The 24,413-nt window shown below is 42.3% G+C and overlaps 2 protein-coding genes across 3 annotated transcripts in view; one reads left to right on the forward strand and one right to left on the reverse strand.

The window, feature by feature from the left end:
• EVC2 (EvC ciliary complex subunit 2) overlaps positions 1–21,723 on the reverse strand; it is a 77,886-nt gene extending 56,163 nt beyond the window's left edge. Inside the window, 8 exon segments of the mRNA XM_075752512.1 lie at positions 2,066–2,128; positions 4,905–5,014; positions 7,059–7,245; positions 11,871–11,936; positions 12,473–12,633; positions 18,624–18,678; positions 21,453–21,674; positions 21,676–21,723. Of these exon segments, the coding sequence (XP_075608627.1) occupies positions 2,066–2,128; positions 4,905–5,014; positions 7,059–7,245; positions 11,871–11,936; positions 12,473–12,633; positions 18,624–18,678; positions 21,453–21,674; positions 21,676–21,708 (897 nt within the window). The 5' untranslated portion in view covers positions 21,709–21,723.
• Positions 21,724–21,730: 7 nt separating this feature from the next.
• EVC (EvC ciliary complex subunit 1) overlaps positions 21,731–24,413 on the forward strand; it is a 57,982-nt gene continuing 55,299 nt past the window's right edge. The window contains exon 1 of one of the 2 annotated variants that reach the window (XM_075752514.1): positions 21,731–21,983. In XM_075752514.1, coding sequence (XP_075608629.1) covers positions 21,813–21,983 — 171 coding nt within the window. In that variant the 5' untranslated portion in view covers positions 21,731–21,812. The remainder of the gene's footprint in view (positions 21,984–24,413) is intronic. The other variant, XM_075752513.1, reaches the window with a different exon arrangement.

A 24,413-nucleotide genomic window follows, 5' to 3' on the forward strand; every position in this document is an offset into this window, starting at 1 on the left:
TCTTCCAATGGGGCAGAAGAGAAAATCCACAGGGTTTGTAAAACTTTAAAGAACTGCACAGTAGCCAAGCATGCAAGGAAACCATGTGAAAGCTGATGGGACCAACTTAGCATGGCACTGTCTTTTCCGTCCCCAAAGTCAAATTTAGTATCCACTTAGTCACACGTGTGTTGGCTTCACCACACCCATGAACAGGTTTAAATAATGAATTTTAATAAATAAAATCTGAGATTGAGAGCATTTATGATAGCTGAAGATACGGATGAAATAGAATACATCGCACTTTTTTCAACTGATTGTAATTTCCTTGCACAAACTGACTTCATTCTGGAACACCTTATGTTTGGCCACAGCCCAAAGGAAACGTGAAATATTATGTGTTCCATAACTTCCAAGCTTTATTTTTCAAACATTAACAGTATTCTCCACACACCTTTACCACATATTTTAATTACAAAACCTGTTCATTTATTAAATTTAAATGCAGTTGAGCCAATTTTACCTAACCATGTAATAGTCCCCAAGAACTTGCTGAGGTCTAACCATCAAGTTCGAGTTGGAAAACCCCCCACCATCACTATAAAGGTTTTAAGTATAGTAATAGATTGCAGGAATTTTCACAGTGGGCTGAGACCCACGTAGCTTACAGTCTGAGCTTAACCACCACCAACTGCTGCAGATCAATTCGCACTGAACTCTAGAGAAAACCATTCATGAAGCTATTTTGCTAACCCAGTCAGCTACTGCATGGCTTATACCTTTAAGACTAGGAGTTTCAAAAATATACATTTATTGTAATTCCAAGCATAATTCTTAGCTATACAAATGTCCAATCCTTTTAAAACTTACCAGATATTTTATCCAGGAACAATGCGTTCTTTAGCTCATGTACAGTTTTACTTTATATCATGTTTAATTCTGGGTTTCATTTTAACAGAATGGGCACTTGATCTTCAATTATGAGAAAGTCAAGTCTGGACTTACATCTATTACACTAATAGAAGCTAAGAGGGCAAGAGATCCCCAGCAAAAGAGAATAGAATCGTAGAATGGTTTGGGTTGGAATACTGGAACAAGAGGCTCCTATGCCCAATCTCCAAACAGACTACTGATTTTAAAGGTGGAGAGGAACTCATGGGACAGGCCCATGGAAGGAATGAGCGGTCTAGTCCTCAGGACCTCTTCAGGCAAGCCCCATCCACATGAACTTTAGATTTCAAATTATACAACCATAGCAAAAATATTCTGGGGTGAAACAAACTATTTTCTTCTGCCTGAACACAAATAATCACAGCGTTCTTGCCAATCAAGCCACAACTCCTTAAACAAAAGATCCCTTGCAACACAGCAGCCTGGCAAGGTCATGAAGAGTTGGGGGAGAAAACCAAGTTTGGTGAAGAGGTTACTCTAGCAATGAAACTGATGGATGCAGTGGGAAGTTCTCTAATAAAAAAAGTATCTAGAAGAATAACACTGTTTGTTGCAACCAGTGTAATTTTGAAGGTTTATTTGGCCTCTAATACCCACGTTAACTCAGATGCCAAGAACAGAAAGTCTTATTGGAAGGATGCCTAGTCAAAAAACTAAAAGCAAATGTAAACTATGTCTGTCTAACTGTAGTTTTCTTTCCCAGGCTCCCCACACAGCTATCTTTTGGTTTGTGTATCAGCATGATACAGAAATCTTTTCTCAACAGGTAGAGGATAACTCCACCATTTTAGAAAGGCAAAAAGCTTTCTTATGGTGGCTATGCCCAGGATGAGCATATTCCTCATCACAGTTCTCTGTGCCCGGACAACTCTTCAAATTAAAAAACATGGCTAGAAATATAATGGAAGTTTGTAGATTTTGCATACTAAATATTGCTGCTTTAAAACAACAAAGAACCCCTATCTTGACTCCTGTTTTCTTCTTCTTAAAATCAGAGAAGGCATAACTTGTGTATGATTAATAGCCAATAGCCGAGCGATGAGATATAAGTACATCCTTAGCTCCTAGGATTTAGTTTAGATTGTCCATACGTTTAAGCAGGAGAGTCAATAAAATACCAAATCATAGAGTTTACCTTGGTCTTCTCTTCTTCAGTTATGGTGAATGATGCTGTCAATGATACAAGATGTGTTTTATTCTAAGAGAGATATAAAAATATTACATGTATTAAAAAAAGAGCAGAATCCACTAGTAAACAGCCCAGAGCGTCTAGAAAAGCTTCTCCTCAGAAGATAAGCTATAGTTCTCGTTAATTTTAAAGCTGAAATAAATCTGATAGGAAAATGCAGTGTACTTAGGGGTAACATTAACAGACATGGAAGCAGCTGCTGTGGAATAGACTCCCCTTTAACCACACAGAGGCTTATTCTGGTGCTCACAGAACTGCATTTTTCTGTGCCTATAAAATCGGGTGTCCTAGTTTCAGCTGAGATTGAGCTCATTTTCTTTCTAATAGCTGGCAGAGTCCTGTGTTTTGGATTTAGTATGAGAACAATGTTGGTAACACATTGATGTTTTTAGTTGTTGCTAGGTAGTTGTAGTGTCTACACTAAGTCAAGGACTTTTCAGCTTCCCATGCCCTGTCAGGTGCACAAGAAGCTGGGAGAGCACAGCCAGGACAGCTGACCCAGGCTGGCCAAAGGGATATTCCCTACCATTGTGTTGGTTTTGCGTGGCAAGGTTTTGGTAGCGGGGGGGCTACAGGGGTGGCTTCTGTGAGAAGCTGCTAGAAGCTTCCCCTGTGTCTGATAGAGCCAATGCCAGCCGGGTCCAAGACGGACCCGCCGCTGGCCAAGGCCAAGCCAATCAGCGCCTCTGTGATAACATATTTAAGAAAGAGAAAAACAGTTAGAGAGCGCTTTTTGCAGCCAGAGAGAAGAGTGAGAAGATGTAAGAACATCTGCAGACACCAAGGTCAGTGAAGAAGGAGGGGGAGGAGGTGCTCCAGGCACCGGAGCAAGATTCCCCTGCAGCCCGTGGTGAAGACCATGGTGAGGCAGGCTGTCCCCCTGCAGCCCATGGAGGGAGGATGAGGGGGTGTAGCGATTCCACCTGCAGCCCGTGGAGGACCCCACGCCGGAGCAGGTGGAGACACCTGAAGGAGGCTGTGGCCCCGTGGGAAGCCCGCGCTGGAGCAAGCTCCTGGCAGGACCTGTGGATCCGTGGAGAGAGGAGCCCACACCAGAGCAGGTTTGCTGACAGGACTTGTGACCCCGTGGGGGACCCACGCTGGAGCAGTTTGCTCCTGAAGGTCTGCACCCCGTGGAGGAGACTCACGTTGGAGAAGGCCGTGAAGGACTGTCTCCCGTGAGAGGGACCCCACGCTGGAGCGGGGGAACAATGAGTCCTCCCCCTGAGGATGAAGAAGCAGCAGAAACACCACGTGAGGAACTGACCGTAACCCCCACTCCCCGTCCCCCTGTGCCGCTGAGGGGGGGCGGAGGTTGAAGCCGGGAGTGAAGTTGAGCCCGGGAAGATGGGAGGGGTGGGGGGAGGTGTTTTTAAGATTTGGTTTTATTTCTCATCCCTCTACTCTGTTTTGCTTAGTAATAAATAAGATGAATTCCCTCTCTAAGTTTGGTCTGTTTTGCTCGTGATGATAATTAGAGAATGATCTCTCCCTGTCCTTATCTCGACCCGTAAGTTTTTTTTCATTGTACCTTTTCTCCCCTGTCTAATGAAAGAGGGGAGTGATAGAGCGGCTCTGGTGGGCACCTGGCCCTCAGCCAGGGTCAACCCACCACAACCATATAGCATCATGCTCTGCATATAACTGGGGAAGCTAGCTGGGAGGCAGGATCGCTGCTTGGAAACAGACTGGGCACTAGATTGTTGGGGTTTTTCCTGCATGCAGTAAGCAATTACATTTGTGCATCGCTTGTTTTATATATAGTAGTAGTATTCTCTTCCTTTGTCATCCTATGAAACTGTCTTTATCTCAACCCACAAGTTTGGGTTTTTTTCCATTCTCGCCCCCATTCCCTTGCGTGGGGAGGGTGAGAGAGCGGCTCTATGGTGCTCAGCTACCGGCTGGGGTTAAACCATGAAACGGGGTTGACTGAAAATGTGCAGAACAGGAGCCAAAGCCAGTGGATATGTCTCTACTCTTATGATTCCCTGGGTTTTGAAGTCTTGCTCTCTACCACTCTAGTACTGCCCTCATCCTCATTGAACATTTCCTCTAAAATAAAGGACATACAGCAGTTGAAAATGAAAATACATCTGCAGCTTCTAATCACATACAATTATGAAAAACAGTGGAAAAATACCAGGCCATTTTTAAGAAATGGAAAACTACTTTGGAAGAAATCACTTGTCCTGCCTCCTTAGTCCTGGCTCCTACTCAAAGCTGGGCTAACTCCAGTGTCAGAAGTTCTCTCGGAGCCTGGTGCAACTGAGTTCTCAACCGTCGCCACGGATGGAAATTCCTCAGCTTCTCTGAAAAATCTCTTTCGGGGCCTCACAACTCTCATACTAAAAATGTGTCTTCCTTATGAGCAAGCAGATTTTCCTTTGCTGCAATTCATTTTCTGGTTAAAAGAAATTATTCTCTAATAAAAATATGGCAAAACTTTCAATCTCTCGCAAACTGCAGGAATACATACCTAAGTATCTGGAACACTGTTATTTTCAGGATATACAGATAAACTGGACAGAAATACAAAAACTAGAGAGAAAAGCTACAGAACAACATGCAAACATCTTTCACCTGTTTAAGGAGGCCTGGGACTTCTTAACCTATGAAGAATAACGCATGTACTTGTAAAATCATGGTACAAGTCAGAGAGCCTAAGAACCTCATTTCATTACCTGCAGGCCTCATTGCTTAGGCAGACAACAACCACTTTGGAGATTTTTTTTTTTTTTTTTTTACAAAAATTGTGAAAAGCAAAATAGAATTGTAAAGAAAATACCTGTGATGAACTCCTGAAAGTTAGCTTTGCAGGCAGTGTCAAGACCCTGCCATTCCACATTTCTTTTGCATCAAGAAGAGCAGAGTAGTTGATTGCAAAGTATTGTCCATCTGTTAAAACACAGAAAACAAAACCAACTGTGTACATTAAGCAGGTGAGGTACACCTAACAGTGCAACGGTGGCCTCTAAGTAATTGTGTCTGCATTTTCTTAAACAGAACAGTAGCTACACAGACTTGAAAACAACTCAATACAGTTGCACATCTTTTTACACAAGACCAAGTGTGAATCTCTGAAGAGCTGAGCACCCAGACGAGCTCAGCTGCAGTTACAGATGTTTGCAAAATTTGAAAAGCAAGTTCAATATGAATAAAACATCTGAGAAGCTTTTAGGTTCCCCTTTAGACTCTGCTTCCTCACCAGCAAAAGTGCTCTCCTAGGAACCCAGCTGCAGTAAGCTCACAACACTGACTTCAAGGGAACTCAGCAGAGGAGGCAGCTGGAGCCCACCAGCATACTCCAGAGAGGAGCAATACGGACAGATTTGCTCTGTCCCCGGAAAACTTCTCAAAGATCTCTGGGGAAGGCTTGGGACAGCACTGGACATAGCTTTACTTTCTGACACAGCAGATGCTCCACACCCAGAGTACGCAGCTCCTGGCCACATGAGCCGAGCAACACTTTGGATCTGCCGCCTCTAGGAACTGAAGCAAATCTGGCCCAGGATCTCGAAACTGCATTAAATGATGCCTCAAACTACGAAAAAGCATCACGTTTTCACTGATCCTAAAACTCCACATATTTAATTTTATTTTTTATTTTTATAAAATAGCCAACATTACAACCACTAACTAGTTGGTTCTCCCCCTGCTGAAATCAAAGAGAAATCTGACTGAGATTTCAGCTGAATTTTGATTCACTGACAAATTACTCTGGCTAACATGCAGCATGACAGTGCATAGGCCAGCGTAGGCATAGCCTTTCTGTCCACCCCCAGTGGCAAGTAAGGGCTGAGACCAGGACGGACATAGTAATCACCGAATATTAAACTATGGAGAAATCTGTTCCGCTGGATTTTCTTCCACTTCAGTACTCTTCATGCTGATTTATGTAACTTACACGGGAAAGCTAGATGCAGTTCCAGATTCAGTAGTCTCAGTAACTGCTCCAACTTGGTTTACTAGATCAGCTCTGTAAGACTTTTTTCTCTTCTTTCTGAGGCATCAATCTTTCTCACGAACCTCCGTTGAGAGCCAGTAATTCCTTGACGTTTTCAAAAAACACAGCCCCATAATCAGTAGCACTACTCAAACTGCTGTTACTAGAAATGGAGTCTGGCTATCTAGATGCAATCAGACAGCAGCCCCACATCTACCTATTTCCCTTTCCTATTCGGAAATCTTTCGCCAATTAAAAACTATCATAACCCTACGTACTTCAACCATAAACAAATCTTACTGAACACTTCTAAAGCTCCAAGAGAAGCATCATGACTCTCAAAAGCAAGCTGCTAATTTTCTACATGCTTGTGCATAGGAAAAGGGAGATAAATCAAGAAAGCTAAAATTTTGTGAATGTGCAATGATCCAATTGCTATCAAAGGAACGGACTGAGTCCAAGAGTGGAACAGTTTATCTCTCTATTACTTGCTTTGATTTTATAATTTGCTCAGTCCGAGGAGAATGGATACTGAGAAGAGCTGCCTTATTTCTCATGAATCATCTTGCCTCCTTCCATGGCCTTTTGTAATTCCAATGTACCTCAATATCTCAGCAAGCCAATCTGCCTGCTTGGCTCAAGAAGGAAGACTCATCAGATTGATCAAAATGGCTTGTGCAGCAGCTTTTAAAAGTATCCAAAATGAAAAAAGCACTACCATTAAAGATTCTGTTTCATTTTGATGGCAGTGACTTTTACACAGTACAGGGGCTCACTTCTGTGCCTAGGAGATCAGAAGCAGTTCAAATGTGGGAGCAAAAATGTGAGTTAATAGAATTGTAAACTGCAGCATGAAACCGTTGGCAGAGTTTTTCACCTGTATTAACTGATAATCGGAGAATTTACATCACAATAAATAAATAAAAAAATGTTGTGATTTGAACAGACGCTCTTCCACACGTGCAAGCAGGGGGACTTCCCTGCAGATTTTCTTACCTGGCAAGAATCTTTTCCTGTAAATCTGTATACCATCTGTGGTCTTATTACCACTGTTTTTTTGAACATGTAGACCAGTGATATTGTCCAGGAGGATAAGATCTGTAATGTTTGTTGAGAGCAGCGTGTTGGTGTTATTAATCGCAAGTGTAATATACAGAGTTTGAGGGTCTTGTTCAACATCCACCTGAAAACAGAAATATTAATGGTGCAAAATGCCTGTATGTGCATTTTCACAGCAAAATTCATAGTCTTGATTACTAATTAAAGTTCATTATATGTGTAAACTTATTTTCTGAAGGCATTCTGAGCGACCTGAAAATGGCACTATGCTCCATTTGATCTCAAACTCCCAAGGAGATTTTAATCGGTACATCAAGCTGTTGTTTGGAGACAAAGAGATGGAAAGCCAGAAGTTGGAAACCCAGGTCATGCAGAGCCAGAAGTGAAAAAGAAGAATTTGAATATCCCCATGATACTTCATACAACACAGAACTGGATCATAATTTTATAATCAGAGCCTGGAAAATTCTTAACTTACAACATCTGTACCATGAAGACGTTTCTTTTGCAAGCTGCCCTCACTGTTAATTCATTCTCTCCATGCAGGTTTGGCCCCTTTTTTCATGGCAACCACGCTCTCCAAAGGGTGCTGGCTGCCTCGATTCACCCGTCCCATGGAAGGGCTGATGGAGCCACGAGTAGACTTGGAGTTCATGGCTCTGCTTCCAGTTAGGGGTGAAGTTCATAAACCAATCACCTAGCAACAGGCACTCACATGATTTTATTTATTTATTCCATTAGGCCGTTGACTCTTAATGAGTAATTATACCCTCTAAATGAAATTACTTTGAGCACAGAGTTGCTTACTGACCTCTCACCTTCCAAATTGCCTTCCCCTATAACTCATATTAAACCAGAATTGTCTAAAATTTTACCAAGTCTGTAATATGCTGGCCTATAGTATAGCCACGACGGTATATCAGGCTTTTAAATAAGTGTTAATTTGGTGTCATTAACTGATTGAAGTATGATTCAGGCTGAGCCCTTCTCTTTTTCCTCTTCCTTTTTAGGAAATGTCTACTCTGTATCTGGACACTAGCAAATATAGATAATAAAACAACCCCCACAGAAATGAGTTCTAAAAATATGAATTGTGATAGAGTTCAGAAATCACACCAGAGTTCGTGGTAGCCGCAGTTTGACATATGTGGTTATGATTTCATTGTGCACCACTGATGTCTGCAGTTCGTACTAATTCAGTATAGAAACAAATTACAGTTTTAGGACATCTTGTGAATCAAGGAGAAGAAACACTTTATTGAAACTATTATTGCTTAGTTTGCATTTTTCTGTTTAAGTGACAATAATAAAAGGACATTTGAATAAATCTGTTATTATAACTAACTTGCCTTGGTATACTACACTAAATTTTCCAAACTCATTACAGCAAGTTCAACCCCAATTGTATTAAACAAACCTTATGGAGGAAAAAACCCAACTATCTATTGTACTAGATTCTGCAAATAATTGTCAGCACATATAAAAATAGGCTCAATCATTTGTGAGGAAAGCATTACCAATTTCATATGTTTGTACATCATGAATTATACCCCAACATTTATGATACTTAAAATCACCAAATATTAAAAATGTGATATATTTTGGGCAGATTTTCTCTCTCCTGGTTTCTGAACTGGCACGATTCAGTCAACATGCCTTTCAACCTTTCCTGTGCAGTCACAAAGGTTAGAAACTTGCTTTAAAAAGCACAACCAAAATGAAACAGGAAAAACAAGCCTCAAAGCCACATAAAAAAAATCCGAAGTCACAAAGCAAAGACCCTGACCCAATCACCAAAACAAACACACCTTAAATATTCAAGGTTCAAACTGCATGAGTTATTAATACTGTATTATGCTTCACAGTAAGTGTGGATGGGCTTGTGCAGACAAACACGTCTGCACCAGCAAAAGAGGGAGCTGGGGAAATGGGGAAATAGAAAAACTTTTTCCTCCCTTCGTTTTCCCATACCTTTCCCTTGCTCTTCTGTGAGATGAAGGCAAAAAAATGAGGATTTCAGGGTCTCTTACTCTGCTTCTAATCAGGCACAAATATATTCCTTTACATTTGGGGAAAGGGGATGTAAACAGTAATTTAGATAAACTCCTGCAATAAAATAGGCAGAACAAGTAGCATGTGTATATTCACAGGCAAGTGGGGGAATGTGGCAGCTTTAGTCCTCTCCTTCACCTAGGCAGGAGGTTTAATGCACACTCCCACACACTGTTCATTCTCTTTCTCCAACCGATTTTGTACTTTCTCTTCAATTTGTTTAATAAAATTCTTAATTCAGTGACTAGACAAAGCAACCCTTCAAAGGTATCCCAACTGTACCGCCCATCTCCTACTGCAGTCTTCCTCAGGTGGCCAACTGGTCACATTTGGTGCATTTCTGATTAATATTAAATATGTTTTACATTCTTTATTTTTGACTGGCAACCAGTTTTAAGCTGAACTGCAAAGGGGTTGAAAAAATAAGTATTCTTTGCTGACAGCACTGAAAAAAGTAGATTAGCTTCAAGCAGTAGGGAAGTTGTTGGGTTTCACCTCTCCTAAAAAGAACCTCCTCCATACACCAGTGCCATTGGGATCAGCAGCCACTGGATGGATATATCCTTTAAGTTGCTCTTCTAATTTGCCTGAAGATGTTTTTTCTTGAACCCAATGGCAGTTCCTGATGATGCTAAGTGCTTATTCCATTTTCTCTCTGCTGCTGAAACACACAGTGTGTGTCATTACCCCCTGCAAGTGATGTCACTTCAGGTACCTGGGAGAGTGGAGTGAAAGAACCACAGCAAGAGCAAGGACATGCTAGGAGAAAAGAGAGGAGAAAGGAATTGCCATGGAAGTGAAAGGAATGTAGGATCTCTGGGCATAAATTAGAACAACTAGAAACATGAAAGGATGGAAAAAAAGAAGGATGCTTGTATCATAGATGACCTGCAATGCAAGAATGCTTAGGAGATTGAGAAATGAGACAGGTAAATGTGTTAAAAGCCAAACAGTAAAATTTCAAGATTTATTTCGACTCTGCTACATAGTATTGTCATTATGAAGTACTATCACAGAAATGTTCATGTCATACTATGGAATGAAGCTCTTAAAGGAGCACATTTCTGGAAACAAGGAAGGAACTGGGCCCTGGAAGCACAGCTAAAATTTAAACATCCTGGTTTCAATTAGGGTATTTCTGTGATAAGGTTTTGGAAAAATCCTGCCTCCAAGAAGTAAACATATGTCATCTGCATGCTCTGAAGAGCCACTCATGGTAGGAAGAGGAAAATGTGCAAAATTCACTTTTTTCCATTTAAAACAGCTAAAGACCACCATATGGCCAGTCTGTCTCTTAGCAGGAAAGCATCTGTTCAGATGAATTAGGATTGAAGCAAATGACAAGGTAAGGAAAGGAAAATAAAATGTGAACTGTATTTGAAGGTGGAAGACAATCACATACAATTCCATAGTTTTCAGTAATTTACAACTAATAGCACTGCAACATTATTTTCTGATAATCCTAGCACCTACAACAGATTAACTTTGATCTTGTACAGGAGGATTTCACAATTTTTAATGAGCCTGTGTGAGGTTGTGCTACGAAGAGCAGAAAAAACCATCATGTAACTGTCTCAAACTCTCTTTCTCAGAAACTCTGATATAAAAACTGGGAATCTACAGCTGAAAGAACAGAAGATTCTGTGTTACTGCTTCTTATGCCTGAAATGCTCACTCTTCAGACTGATTAATTATAATATGCAGCCATTTCAATAATAACATTATAGGCAATTAGTGCCATGAGATGTGATGCATATTCATTCTTCTCTATGCAAATGATCTGCTGCAGACCACAATGTCACCTCTTCTTACTGGTTACTGAATCCTCCCTCTACCCTCATATGCAGCATTTCAACAGCTGAATTCAGATTTGTCTTGAAGTTGGATGCGCTTTCTCTGTCCAAAAGACAGGTAAGAAGAAATGTCTCTAATTATAAAAATTCAGACTTGCTTCATTCAGTGTAAAAAAACCAACCAAACAAAAAAAAACCCTACCAAAAAACCCAACACAAAACCCAGGAAAAATAACAGTCTAGGTAAATCTATCAATCTATGCCACATAAAGTAAAAATAAAATGGAAGGTTCAAAATTTCCTTATAGTAGGGAGGTCTTTGCACCTCATAAGCATTTTACACAGGTCAATTGAAACCTTTTTTTCATTAAATACTGTGCTGTAGCTGAGTCCCACTGAATATGCAGACTATGACACACTGGGTCACCCATGGCTGTGTGATTGGATGCCCAAAGACAGCAGGCATCATAGGGCTCAGTGTCCCATCCTTTGAAAGGAGTCCATACTTGGCACAGGGAGTCCATACTTGACATGATTGAGCCAGGAGAGTATCTCAGAAGGCTTATCGCATCCTCTAAAGAAGTTTGTGTCTATTTCTACTCAGCCCTGTGGCTGATCTCTAGAATTCAACTATTCATTTATAGTTTTAAAAATTCACACTGAGGTATTTACTTTGACCACAATCCAAAACCCCCTGAAGTCCGAGAGACGATTTCACTGACTTCCTTCAGTTTTCAATCAATATTGCAAAACTGTGCCTCTTACAGAGAGTGCAACCATCTTAACATAAAAATGGGTATTTTCCCAAATACTCAGCATGGGCACAATTCTGTTCCCACTTTTTAAAGGACATTTGGGTACAAATTTCCTATCAAATTAAAAAGAGAAATGTAAGAAAACTTACCACAGCACATTTATCAAGAGTTATTCCAAATCCAGAAGACACTGACATACTGGACACATCTTCAGGCTGTGAAGGAAGGGGAAAAGTCTACATAGTGTATGAAAATATCATCATTCACAAACTGCAGCACAAGTTAAATTATGTAAATAATGAACCAAGGAAAAAAACCAGAGGTATGAATTGCCTTCAAATTTAAGAGTTATCCCAATAGTTAATCTTTTTTTCTAGTCCAAATCTGTATGAAATACTTATTCCCACAAGTAATTACTAGTATCTTAATTGACATATTCATCTTTTGGCTATCACAATTCCCTAACAAACTACACTATGCACAAAGTTCATCAAACTATACAGATGTGTTTCATTACTATGTGTCTATCAGAATTTACAGAGCAATCACTTAGCTGTATCTGTCGCAATAAAAATTCTTTGGAAGTCTCTTCACTAGTTGGTGTTGCTGAAGCCATCTCAAGTGAACATAATCACCTGAGACAGAATTAGAAACGTACTAATCAGGTAGTAAACTCCCAGCAACATCCACTTTTGATACAATTGCTACGATCTTTACAAATATTAAAAGTGGCAAACCATCTCTTACGGACCAGCTGGTGGTTAACAGAAGACTCTCGTTTGAACAAAATCTTCTTTGTCCATGAGGGTATCAAAGCAAACAGTGAATGGCTCCACTGATCATCTGAGGCTGCAGAAGTCAAGAGCAGGTCAGGGGCTTCACTTGCTTGAATAACCAGAGGTAACGGCATTGCTGAAATGCAACACTCTGCATTAGAGCTAAAGCTGGCTCCTGTGCAGCAGCCACTTGGTGCACATCAACCCCGGCAGATTCCAGCCAGGGACGGGGCTTGTGGTACCTCTGTGTACACACAGCGACCAGCACGCTCTCCCCCAAAGCACTAAAAACCTATACAGGCAACAGAGACACAAAGCCAGATGGGAAACAGAGATGGGACTTGCCCCGCAAAATGCAGCAGAAGTTACAACAAAACTGTTTCCTACCTAGGGAACTCACATATACCCCACAGAGAACTTCTGCTGTTCAAATGTAAAGCATCTAGTGCATGAATTACAAGGTGTTACCCTTAGACGGACTGTTAATATTTTCAACACAAGGAAATTTTCAGCAATGCATAAATAATTGAAGGACTCTACGTGAGTAGCCTCGGTGCTAAGGGTCAGTCTGCCAATTAACCATTAAGCATTTCAATAAATATTCAGAACAAAAACACTTGTGAGTTGAGTGAGAATCTCAGTTACATTTCAGCTGAATTAAGAGTGCCGTCGAATCAAACACTCCTCAATTTCATAATTAGCGATATCAATGCTAGCTTATACTCTTATATTTTTATGGAAGATTAGGCCATGATATCACACAAAATTACAAGAACAGTTTTGAAATCATATCACTTTCATCTACTAAAATAAAAGCACTTATGATATTAATAAAAGGAGTTTGTAATAAAAATCAATAATTTAGCATACTAAACCGTCAAAAAGTAAAGCTGCTGAATGAAGAGGAAAAAATGTCATGAAAATTTAAAAATGATAGTTGGAGGTGTTTAAAGACACTTTTTTCATACTTTGCATAATAGTTTTCATTTATTACTTATTTTTAAATCCTGTACTTTAATCATTACCAATGTATATTCATATGAACAAAAACTCTCACTGAAAAGCAAAGACTTTTGGCAAATGATAATTTTCTATAAAGTTTTCATTTTTAAAAAACCCCTATTATATGTTAATGAAATATGAAAAGCTGAAGATACTAAAAATCTCATGAATATGAGAAGCAGCACTTTTTGAAAAGACACTGCTTTGCTAGGAGAACAATATAAGAAATACTGTTAGTTGTTAATAGAAAAGACAAGCACAGAGCATTCAGAACTGGATCCTTAAAAGGAGGTCCTACAAAGCACCTTGAAGCATTGCTACATATGAATCACTTGAAAGATTTCTGTTAACATAATGAATGAGATGCAGTCCTGCTGCTTACAGAACCCCGGTGGACATGTGCATCTTGGGGAGATTCACTGTTTTCCCATGCTGGAACAGCATGCTTTTTCTTTGGGAGTGGTTTATACTGGATAAAATTGTGGCTATACAGGCCAGGAGAAGCTAGTTGTTTATGTTTTATGATCAGTTTTAATTCACTTCCCTAAGTTTTACTCACATACCTAAACCACTGTTAAACAATGCAACAGACTCGGACTAATTTAGGGACTGTAAAAATAGCAAGGTAAATTTGAGGAGAACTGTAATATATATAATTACAATACCAAACATCTGCGTATCTTTTGGGTTGGAATTTTTTCAGGGTAGTCAGGCATGGCATATTTCTCTTCCTAGACAAAGCAACAGCTCAAACCACTCAGGATGACACCAGCACAGAACTGTAAATGCAGTTCAGACCTGCCAGCTACCGGTCTGAGCCCACCTGGCCATGGCACTCCGCAGCAGATCCAAGTATCATGCTACATCCCATCTCCAATGGCTCTAAACCTATGTTCTCACTACTGAATCAAGCCTCTTCTCAGTTTTGTATAGATATATCCAAACATTGAAAAAGATTCATTTTATATCTATAACACCTCTTAGATATTAATGCAATTGCTACCCCATTCACTCAGCAGGTCTTCTTTGCATTTTCTTGCCAGACTACAGGAGATGCACTTTCCTTTACAGTAAACAGAAACCCTGATTGAAGACATGGAGCTTCTCTGTAGAGCTTCGTAAGAGGCAGAAGTCAAAATGGCAAAATGTATGGGTTGGGTTGGGCAACTACTGCCTTGAAAGTGCTTCTAGTTTAGCAAATAATTTCCTTCTGTATTTTGGATGAGTGAGGTCAGCCAACAAGAAAGGGCTAATTGCTTCATAAAATATCTTTTGTTCTTGTGCCCTATGCAGCACATCTCCATCAGCTCACCCAACTGCAGCTTTCACGTGACAGCAAATCCTGATACTCCCCTCTGGAGAGTATCAAGTCCACAGTAACCAATTTAATTAACTGATCATGTTCTTTGACTCTGAATAAATTTCTGGATTACTAATTACACAGATGAGTCTGTTTTCAAGTTGTGCTTTGTCATCACTTACAATCCTGACATAATGTGCCCAGCTCCCAGCAGAATTCTCCAGGCATGTTATTTGGCTGCTCCATCATCCATAATTGGAGGTTGGGGATTTTGCAGGTTCTTGACATTATGTTAAGCAGCCTCAACATTGATGATGATTACAAGGATACTTCTGCAAATTCACCTGTATCTTCCCAGCACTCAGTGGAAGGTTTTGCTTAAATAGATTCAATCAGTATGATGCATGTCCATACAGCAACATGTGCCGCTGACTTCCTCCAGATTTTTTCCTCATCCTTCCTATTAATTTTTAACAATATAGGCTGTTTTATAATACCTTGGTTTCTCTTGCCAGTAAAGCAGCACTTTTCTATCTCATTATTTTTTGTAGTATCAACTGTCAGTTAAATAAAATAACTTTTTCCTGATCCACATATATTTAACTGTCACTAGAACATTATACAGCTCAGTCCAGCTGACCTACAAGAACATAACTGCTTTTCCACATAACTTTCTGCATACTCTTAACATCAAGACAACATAAGTGTATTTATCAATTCACCTACTGTCTCTTTTCAGATAATGTCCTAGATGGACTGTAGATGGCTGATGATCGCTTGAAAAGCTGAATATCTGAGAAAGGATGGTACAAGCATAACACATTCTGTGATTTTCAAGTCTATTCTAGATTTCTGTTCTGAAACTGTTGGTTTATTTTTTAACAAACAGATTCATCTGAGGTTGGAAAATACTAATACTTGACTCCTGAGACCTTTTGCTAACAAGCATCAAGCTTTCTTCTGGATACCCTGCTGCTCAGAAGCACGAGCACACCATTGTCAGTGCCCCTTCTAAGGTGCATCCCAATTCTGACACACATGCTGCCATCTCCTTGTTCTTTCTGCTCTCTTTTTCTTCTTACAGCTTCAATCTTTGCTATTTTTCTGGCTGTTTTCAGAAAAGCCATTATCAAAGCCACATGGTCTTTCTTCCATTAGTTTCTAAATGGAAACTATTCCCACTCCTTTTTGAAAGGGAAACTTTGCAAAGCAGGGGAGCAGTTTCAGCTCAACACAGCCTGAACGGCCCCCTCTCAGCTGGACTTGCCAGGCTGCCACTGGGCACCCCTACACAAAAACATTTCCCAGCGAGGCACGTGCAATACACTTGGGAAGAAGAGCTTGCTCATCCCAGCCCTCACTGCATTTGCTTGCTGCTCAAGGTGTAAAAATACAGAGAGGATCTGACCCGGTACAAAATGCACCTACTGCCTGGAATCTGTGATGACAGTGGGTCTGTGTTCATACAGGCTGGGGGTGGAAGGATAGGTATCTAAGAAAAGAAACTGTCCTCTGTTTGTGGTCAGCATACTGTCCTTTGCTAAGAAGTCCATTTTGAGTAATGACAGGGACCTTCAGTGCTGAAGCACAAGCATTTACCACTGGACTGAAGGGGCTGAGTCCTGAACATGTTAGTGGCACAGATGGACCACCAGTAGAAGGGTAGGCGTAATATTACAGCATCTTACTTGAACTTACATAGAAGTTAAGGTGAAAGTTATTCTTGGCCGTGGCAATTAAATAGGATGATACAAAATTAAAACAGTCTTGCAATAGGTTTGCAGCGAAGACTCCAGTGTGTCATTAAGGCTCCCGTACCTGTACAATGCATCCTAACCTGCCAAATTATGGTAGGAAAGTGAAGACTCTGACAAGTTTGTGAAATGTCAAGTTCAGAATTAAAAATTACCTGACACTGGGATGAAAAAAACACCCAACTTAACTAAGACAGTCATTCTAATTCTTAGCTCTCAAGGATTGCATATTTGAAGTCCCACATCTCCAGTCTGATTTGCTTTCCCCCAGAATTTATTAGCAAAGCTCTGAATTATCTTGCTTTATTTCAGTGGGGAAGAAAAGAGTTAAATGTACTTGCTTGCTATATTTTTGTTGCTGTTGTTCTGAATTATTCCCTGTCCTGAAAACCATACAGGATACAAGATCCAATTTAAAGTCCTTTCAATTACACACAACAATGAACAGGCAAAGGTAGTAATTTACTGTATTTCAGTTTTGAATGTTGCCATTAGCTTTTCTTGTTACAAAGTCAAAGAAACTATGGGCATCAACGAGACAAAACAAATCTACTTCCCAGGTCTGTTTTGAGTAAATCAGAACAGACTCGAACACAACTCTCAAAAATCCAGTTTTCCCCAATCACAGGGCTATTCTGGGATCACTTTTTCTCATCTTATCCAGAAACGACTCGAAAAATCTTCCAACAGCAACCCTGAGACCAGTGTGTTGCCACAAACCGTTTCATTTCAGCACACTGCCACTTCCAATGACAAAGGTTTTGTGCAGTAGTTTCCCCTCCTTTAACAGGTATATTTACCTACTAACAAAATGGAAGAGATTCAACCACTAACAAAAAGATATCATGTGTCAAAATCCTCCAACCACCCCACTTTTTCTCTAGCACCAGAAGGAGCTAGAAAACTGCATGCATTTCCTCTATCAGTGGATGGTACATTAATAATTTGCAACCCATCAGAAAGGAAGATGCGAGCAACAAAGATTATGTTGAATAAATACAGGAAAAAAACAAGGAAGCTCAGAAAATCTGAATTATTTGCTTTCGTATTTAAATTAATAAACTCATTTGTGAATTAGCCATGGCACAGGGCAAATAAATTAGAGGCATCTGACTGGATGACTGCTTCAGAGCAAATTTCTTGGCAAACACGTCATGAAATTATCTCTTGGGGAACCGCAGTTTCTGCCACGGGGGGTTCTATTTCAGACATTGCATTGCCCATGTTAATGCACTGTATGATGATGTCACAACCTTTCAGTGCACCCATCTCCACTACACTCGGAGAGGGAGCACACTATTTATTATACCTATATAATGAAAATAAAGACCAGAGACTCAGAGAATCTAAATGATTTATTCAAATGTATACAAAGAGTCTGTGGCGGTCAGCCCTCGGACACAGCTCCTCCAAGCTGCAAGTGACTTCTCTACGTACCCTATTTCAATCAGATCAGACAACTACCACTGGAGATGCTCGGTGTCTCTGAGATCAGTGACAAACATACTTGATACTCACTGTAAAGAGTATTAGCATCCCAGGAACACTTCAGACCCTGTACTTCTACAAGTCTTCAACAATTTGGTCCCAGACAAAGTATATTAGCTATTGTAACTGCAGAGGTCTTTGAAAATAGCTTCAAGAGTAGGCATTGCAACAGTGTTAGCAACTGCACAGTCGTTAAGTTAGCTTCTGAAAAGGAACAAGGTCTTGATCAGTTTTAAGTAATGCAGGTTTTCTACAACACTGAGAATGCTGGGCATCAGAGGGTGCTCCCCTAGGTCCTTATGATCAACAAGGAAAAAGGGTTCTTCGTGAAAATGATTTGAGCATGGTACAAACCAAGGTGTTCTCACAGGGGCTCCATTCTAGATGAGCTGTTTAGGGAGGCTAGAGCACTCTTGTTCCTAACTTCTGAGCAAACATTCCCCCATGGCCCAGGATCAAGAGTCCCACTGATGACAGTGGGCCACCAGGGCACAGCTTCAGTCCACTGCCAACCTGAGCACCCATGCCCTAGAGTCCTGGTACACTCACAGCGCTGAAAAGAGAGAGAAAACTGTTACATACCTGTCATTCCCAGACATCCCGTCTGTTTTTGAAGCCACAGATTGTCTTTAATAACCTAAAGTTAACACAGAAGTGAGCAATTACAAAAAAGAACTGTTTTCATAAATGTCTAACATCAAACTTTTATGCTGAATTTATGCTTCACAATTAGACAGAACCTTGTTCCACAAAGCCTTGAATTTCCCAAAATTAACTACCAGAAGAGACACGACATAGCTCTAGAGATTTCTCACAGCTTGTCAAGAGGCTCTGCTGTCTCCAAGCATGGCTATGCACGCTTGGGGCTCAAACGGTATTTACACTTCATATTATCATGCTGAGCCTCTGTGCAATAGTGGAGCAGAAGGGTTTGCTATTAGATTGTTCTTATAATCTTTCTTGCCATTTTCAAAGGCAGATTCGAGGACACAGGAAAATCCAATCACTAGGAGTCAGCAGTAATGAGTCCATATTGGATGATCAAGTCTACTGACATTATGCTCATTTTTCCTTCAGAGCATGACATGGAGCCTTTCAAAGGGACCACAAGCTAAAAACTGCAGCTTATGAGGCAATCTGTGACACCCTCCGGCCTGTACCCAGACCGCAGAGATTGCTACAGAAATCACAGTTCTAAAACGTCAGTAGAAGAAAACAGTGTTTTTAAGGATTGTTAATGCCCAGTGTTTTGATCAAGATGTAATAGTCATACAGGCAAGTTTTCATTTAATAAAAAAGCTTCCTTGCAGGAGATAATACAGAGTAAGGAATGTTGGCTGATTAACAGCAATCTTCTAAGTCCGCTGAGTGACATGACCCACACTTGCTGTTTCTGTTTGCTCCCAAGCACTGCATGTGAGTAATGTTAAGTACTGACTCATGTAAACACCACTGTTACAGAACAGCAAGTTAGGGGCAATTTTCTTCTTTGCCTGCTCGGGGAAGCCATCACTTTGATTACTGTTAGAGCTGTAACTTTAGTCAACCTTGTGTGAAAATAGTTCTCACTTCAGATAGGGCACTTTCCCTCAAAATAACAGAAAATGCAAGATATCTTACAAATTTAGATGTGCCAGGAGCCCTGGATTTTCCTGCTCTGGAAAACAAGTACAAACGGGATTGGAGGCAGCTCTTGTAGAGGAGAAAGAAAGGACAGAGAAACAAATACAAGCAGGAACATGCAGCACACTGAGCAGCCCCGGGATGCAGCTCTGGGAGACCCCAGGCACTGAGCTCTTCACTAGTGGCTATTTCCAAATACCTCATTGTACAGCTCTCCCTGCACTCCGGAATTCTTGTACATGAACTGAGTTATGTCAAAGTTCTCTAAGGCCATTATTAACTTCTTCTCATTCATTAAACAATCTATATGGCCCTGAATTTTGAGCAGCCAAGCATCTCACAAACACAGAACAGGAAACAACAGTGGCAAACTAAAACAAAAAATTGTCTGGTGGCTAGATAGATATATGTATGTATTTTCATATATGCGTACAGATATGCAACAATAGAAATCACATGCTAAAAGGGAATTAACCTTTGCCAGCTATTTCTAGTGCAGTCTAGAGCCCTATCTGCACTAAGGAAGCGTGTATCAGTACACTAAATGGATGTAATGACACCAGTGTAAAACACTGATGAAAATATAAAACACCAACACCATAGTCTATTATGCCAAATGTTGAAATAAATCTTGTTTATAAATATAAACCCCAAATATTACTCTTATGCATTTTATAAGCATATACGCAAATGCCAATGTTAAATGTCAACAGTTCCTTTGCGAATGAGCCTGTAACAAGAACAGACAGTGGTCTAAGTGTGTATAAAGGCATGCAGAAAATGCGGCTTGCTAGCTAACAAGCTTTATCTCCTACTTCCAAGGAAATCAGTGTACAAATGGCTCCTGATTTCCACCGACTCCAAGCATTCATTCATCTGTGGTTTTACAACAGCTCATGCACAAAATTCCATGGTGTTCGTATGTCCATGTGCGTCAACTCCAAATGACACTACAGCGCTCCTTGGGGTTTTTTTTCTGCCTTATCTGACATTCAGTTCTCAGTGGTCTGCACTGGAAAATATAGTCTGGATATTTGGCACAATTCTTCCACTCTGCTGCAGAGTGCATCCATAATGCCCGAGGGCATCACAAGGGGCTCTGCATTGGCTACTAGTGCCAATTCCATGGGCCAGTACTTGCATCATACTTCAAAAGTAATTAATTTAATGCAGTAATATTGCCAGCAGACATTTTCCCAAGTTTTACATTAATTTATCTTTCTGGTGGAAAAATAAGCTGAGCTTTTTTGTTGTCTTTTTTTCCTGCAATACTATTTCCTGCTGATAAGTCTCTTTGCAATCACACCACAAGCTATCTTTCATGATTCCTTCCATTCACCACCTCAGTGTCTCAGGTATTCTCCACATGGGCAAAAGACACATTTTGAGACAGCTTGACAGATAAAGAATGAAAAAATACAAGCTGTATCCTAAACTGCTAGTGGCATTCCCAATAGCGGGCTGACTCGAGTGGGCAAGGGTGCTGTGACTAGATAAAAAGCCATCAAATGCCTCTGGTCAGGAAGAACAACCAAGCGGAGCCACTGTCGACATGTGGCACGTTGCAGCGGCCTAACCAGGCCGGCCCTTGGCAGCTTTTCGGGCCGTTGCCCCCAGCCCAAGCGCTTGGAAGCGCCCGGAGCGCTGCCGAGCCACCGCTCCTCCAGCAAACCCCGCTCAGACAGGGCCTCTCCTTCGCCCGCCATCAGCCGCCCCGGGCCTGCGGATCCGCCCCGCTGAGGGGCTGACCCGCCACCCGCGCAGCGCCCCGCGGGCACACCGCCTTACCCCAGCCGCCGTCCCACCGCAGGTTTCCCGGGGCGGACCCGGCGCCCTGGCCCCCTCCGCGGGGCTCGGCTGGGGTCGGCCGCCGGCCCGGGCGTGCCAGGCAGCCGCTCCGAGTGGCTGGGCGGGCGCGGAGGGCCCGCCGGAGAGCAGCGCCAGCAGCAGGCCGGCCAGCAGCCTCCACATGACGGCGGGCGGCCACTCCGCGGGCGCGTAGGGCTGCCCCCGAGCCAGGCCGGGCCTCAGCCGCCGCATCCATCCGCCATCCGTCTCCTCCCACCGCGGCGAGGGCGGGGGGCGGAGGGACCCTGAGCAGCGGGACCTCCCCTCCCTCTCCTCTCTCTGCGAGCCGGGCCGGGCCCGATGGCTGCGGCCGGGGGCTGCCTGCGGGCGGTGGGGCTACAGTTCTGGGCTCGCTCGCAGCAGGCGCTGCCCGCCCTGCTGGCCCCCGCCGTCCTGTTGGGGCTGCTGCTGGGCGCCGCCGCCGCCGCCCTGCTCTGCCGCTGCGCGCTCGGGCCGCGCCGGCGGAGAGAGGTACGCGGGGCCGGCGGGCGGGGGGCTGGCAGCCGGCCTTCTCCTCCGCCTTCTGCCGCGGGGAGGCTCGGGCCTGACTCGGGGTGAACAGCTTGGAGGAGTCAGGACTAGTTTGTGAGGGGCGGCGGCCCCAGAGGGCCCGGGAGGTGCCGCCGGCTCGGCTCTGCCCGCTCTACCGGGCCACCGGGGCTGCCTGAGCTGGGCCGGGAGCCCCGGGGCGGCCCCGGGGGAGCGGAGCGGGCGGCGCAGCCGGCGGTGCACTCTGCAGCGGTCACTCTGCGGGCTTGGGGTGAGCTCGGTGGTGGGTGGGGAGCCCCGTAATTCCTGACACACCTCTGTTGGAAAGGATTTTACTACGTTCTTCATTTACAGATTTACTGCAACAAACGGGCTGACTCAAAAAAGAGGCTGGTTTAAGTATTTATGTGTTCTGAATATTGCCCTGCTGGCCTGTGTCTTTAACATAAGTGACCCACTAGTTGCCTCTTGCAGCCATCGCTTCTTGTACGATGCTGTGTTGTTTTGGGGGGATAATGGAAGATGTACCCAGCTTGCAGAAACTTTGTGAGATAATTGAAAGTAAACACTAATTTCCATCCTAAAACAGTAAGAACAATCCAATTTCCAAAGCATTTTACGAACTTTTCCAAATTCATTTTACAAACAGCATAAGCGGAGTATTAGTACTGACCCACTGCTGTAGCCTTGCAGTGAGGGCACACACATACATACCCGACAAATAGAAGAGGCAGAAAACATCTGACAGTTTGATTGGTGTGAAACTAACAGGGTTTTCTGAAGTGTGTGATTTTGTCAATAACATACCTGCCTTGCTGTTTTAAGGTTCATATCTGTGTATTACATAAAGTGTTTGTTTGGACTCCAGGATTGCAGAAGTAGCACATAGCCACAGAACCGCTATCAGGCAGATACATTTTCTGAGAGTTGTTACCGACCTCTGCTTCTTTCTCCCATCACATTTGGTCCCAAATTGTGCTGGATTGACTGGATGTAGCAATGGTTGGCGCTGGCACAGCTGGGAGATTTGGAGCCCTGCAGAGCGTTCTGCCAGCGCGCAATGGGGGGTCTGGTTTGGCTTGGTTTTTAACCACACCTTTTCTCAGCTGTAACAGCTCCGCTGCGTGTGCGTATCTACTAGTGTTGATCGTCATTAAACATGACATAAGAGAAAAATCCTCTCGCTCCCAACTGCTTTTAAGTACGAGGTTTGATGGAGGCACTTCAAATGCTGGATCAATGCCTCCTATGTGAGTGCAAGCCTCTCTGATTCAATTGCTCATTTTCCCTGCCTTAATAGGTGGCGTCTTTATTGTACTGCCACTACCAACTCAAATATAGCCATGTACAATTTTATCCTTTGTGTCATTTATGTCAATAGGGAATAGAAGCTGTCAGTTCTCTCTGGCCCAGATCTTCAGATGCATTTAGGTGCTTAAATGCCATTAAAATCAATGTGCTGCTGTAAAAGAGTTGTTTATTTTGAAAGCAAAATAAACTGCCCACTGGTGCATACAGAGCACGCTGCGGGGTGGGCAGGTTGTGTCCTGTGGGTCTTATTTCCCAGATGTGAACACAGCTACTTTAGGCTGTCTGTGCCCATGACTTCCACGTACTGTCTGCCCCACTGATGCTCTGGAGCAAGCCTCTTGCATGTACAGCAGGTACTGAACCACCTGTATTAAAGCCTTCTGTATCCAAAGTAAAAGCAGGGATATTTTACCAAAGTATGCCATGTTCCTTCCCAAGCAGCTGATTTATCCTTGCACTGGGAGCAGGGCAAGTACCTGGAGTCTGTAGTGGCCGCAGGCACGGCGATAAGCCACTAGCATTTGTCACTCAGCCCCAATTAATCACTGTTCTGTAGATCTCAGCCTGCATCTGTGGGACTTGGATGCACGCAGTTAAGTGCCCTATTGGTTTGATGATCTGTGCATAGAACACACTGGGAAAGTTGTAAGAAGAAACCTTTGCCATGGTAACTTCTGACCATATATTATACTGTAATGCATTTCTATCGATAATATTCTCCTGTTAGAGTTATGACATTGCCTGGAGGCTCTTGTGAGCCTTTGAGCTGGAGCTGGTCTCGTTATGGTATTCTGGTAGATTAGCTCGATGAAATGTAATTACAGTTATACTTAGTTTTATTCAGCTTCTTAATGTTCTAAAAGGGGAGCTCGGTAGCACCTCAGTTGCATTCATAGGTAGTATTCAGGAGGAGCTGCAGAAATAACAAAGGACAAAAACAAATGGTGAGGAAGGTGATCAGGTTAGAAATGTTAACAGGAAAAAAATGAATCTTGGAAAAATGCAAATACTTTTAAAATTATAGTGATGGAGATATAAAGGAGTGAAAATGAATACTGGATGAATATGAACAGTTGGGAAAGAAGTCAAGAAAAGCAAAAT

The sequence above is a fragment of the Balearica regulorum genome, chromosome 4 (genome assembly GCF_011004875.1).
Source record: "Balearica regulorum gibbericeps isolate bBalReg1 chromosome 4, bBalReg1.pri, whole genome shotgun sequence".
Lineage (NCBI taxonomy): Eukaryota > Metazoa > Chordata > Aves > Gruiformes > Gruidae > Balearica > Balearica regulorum.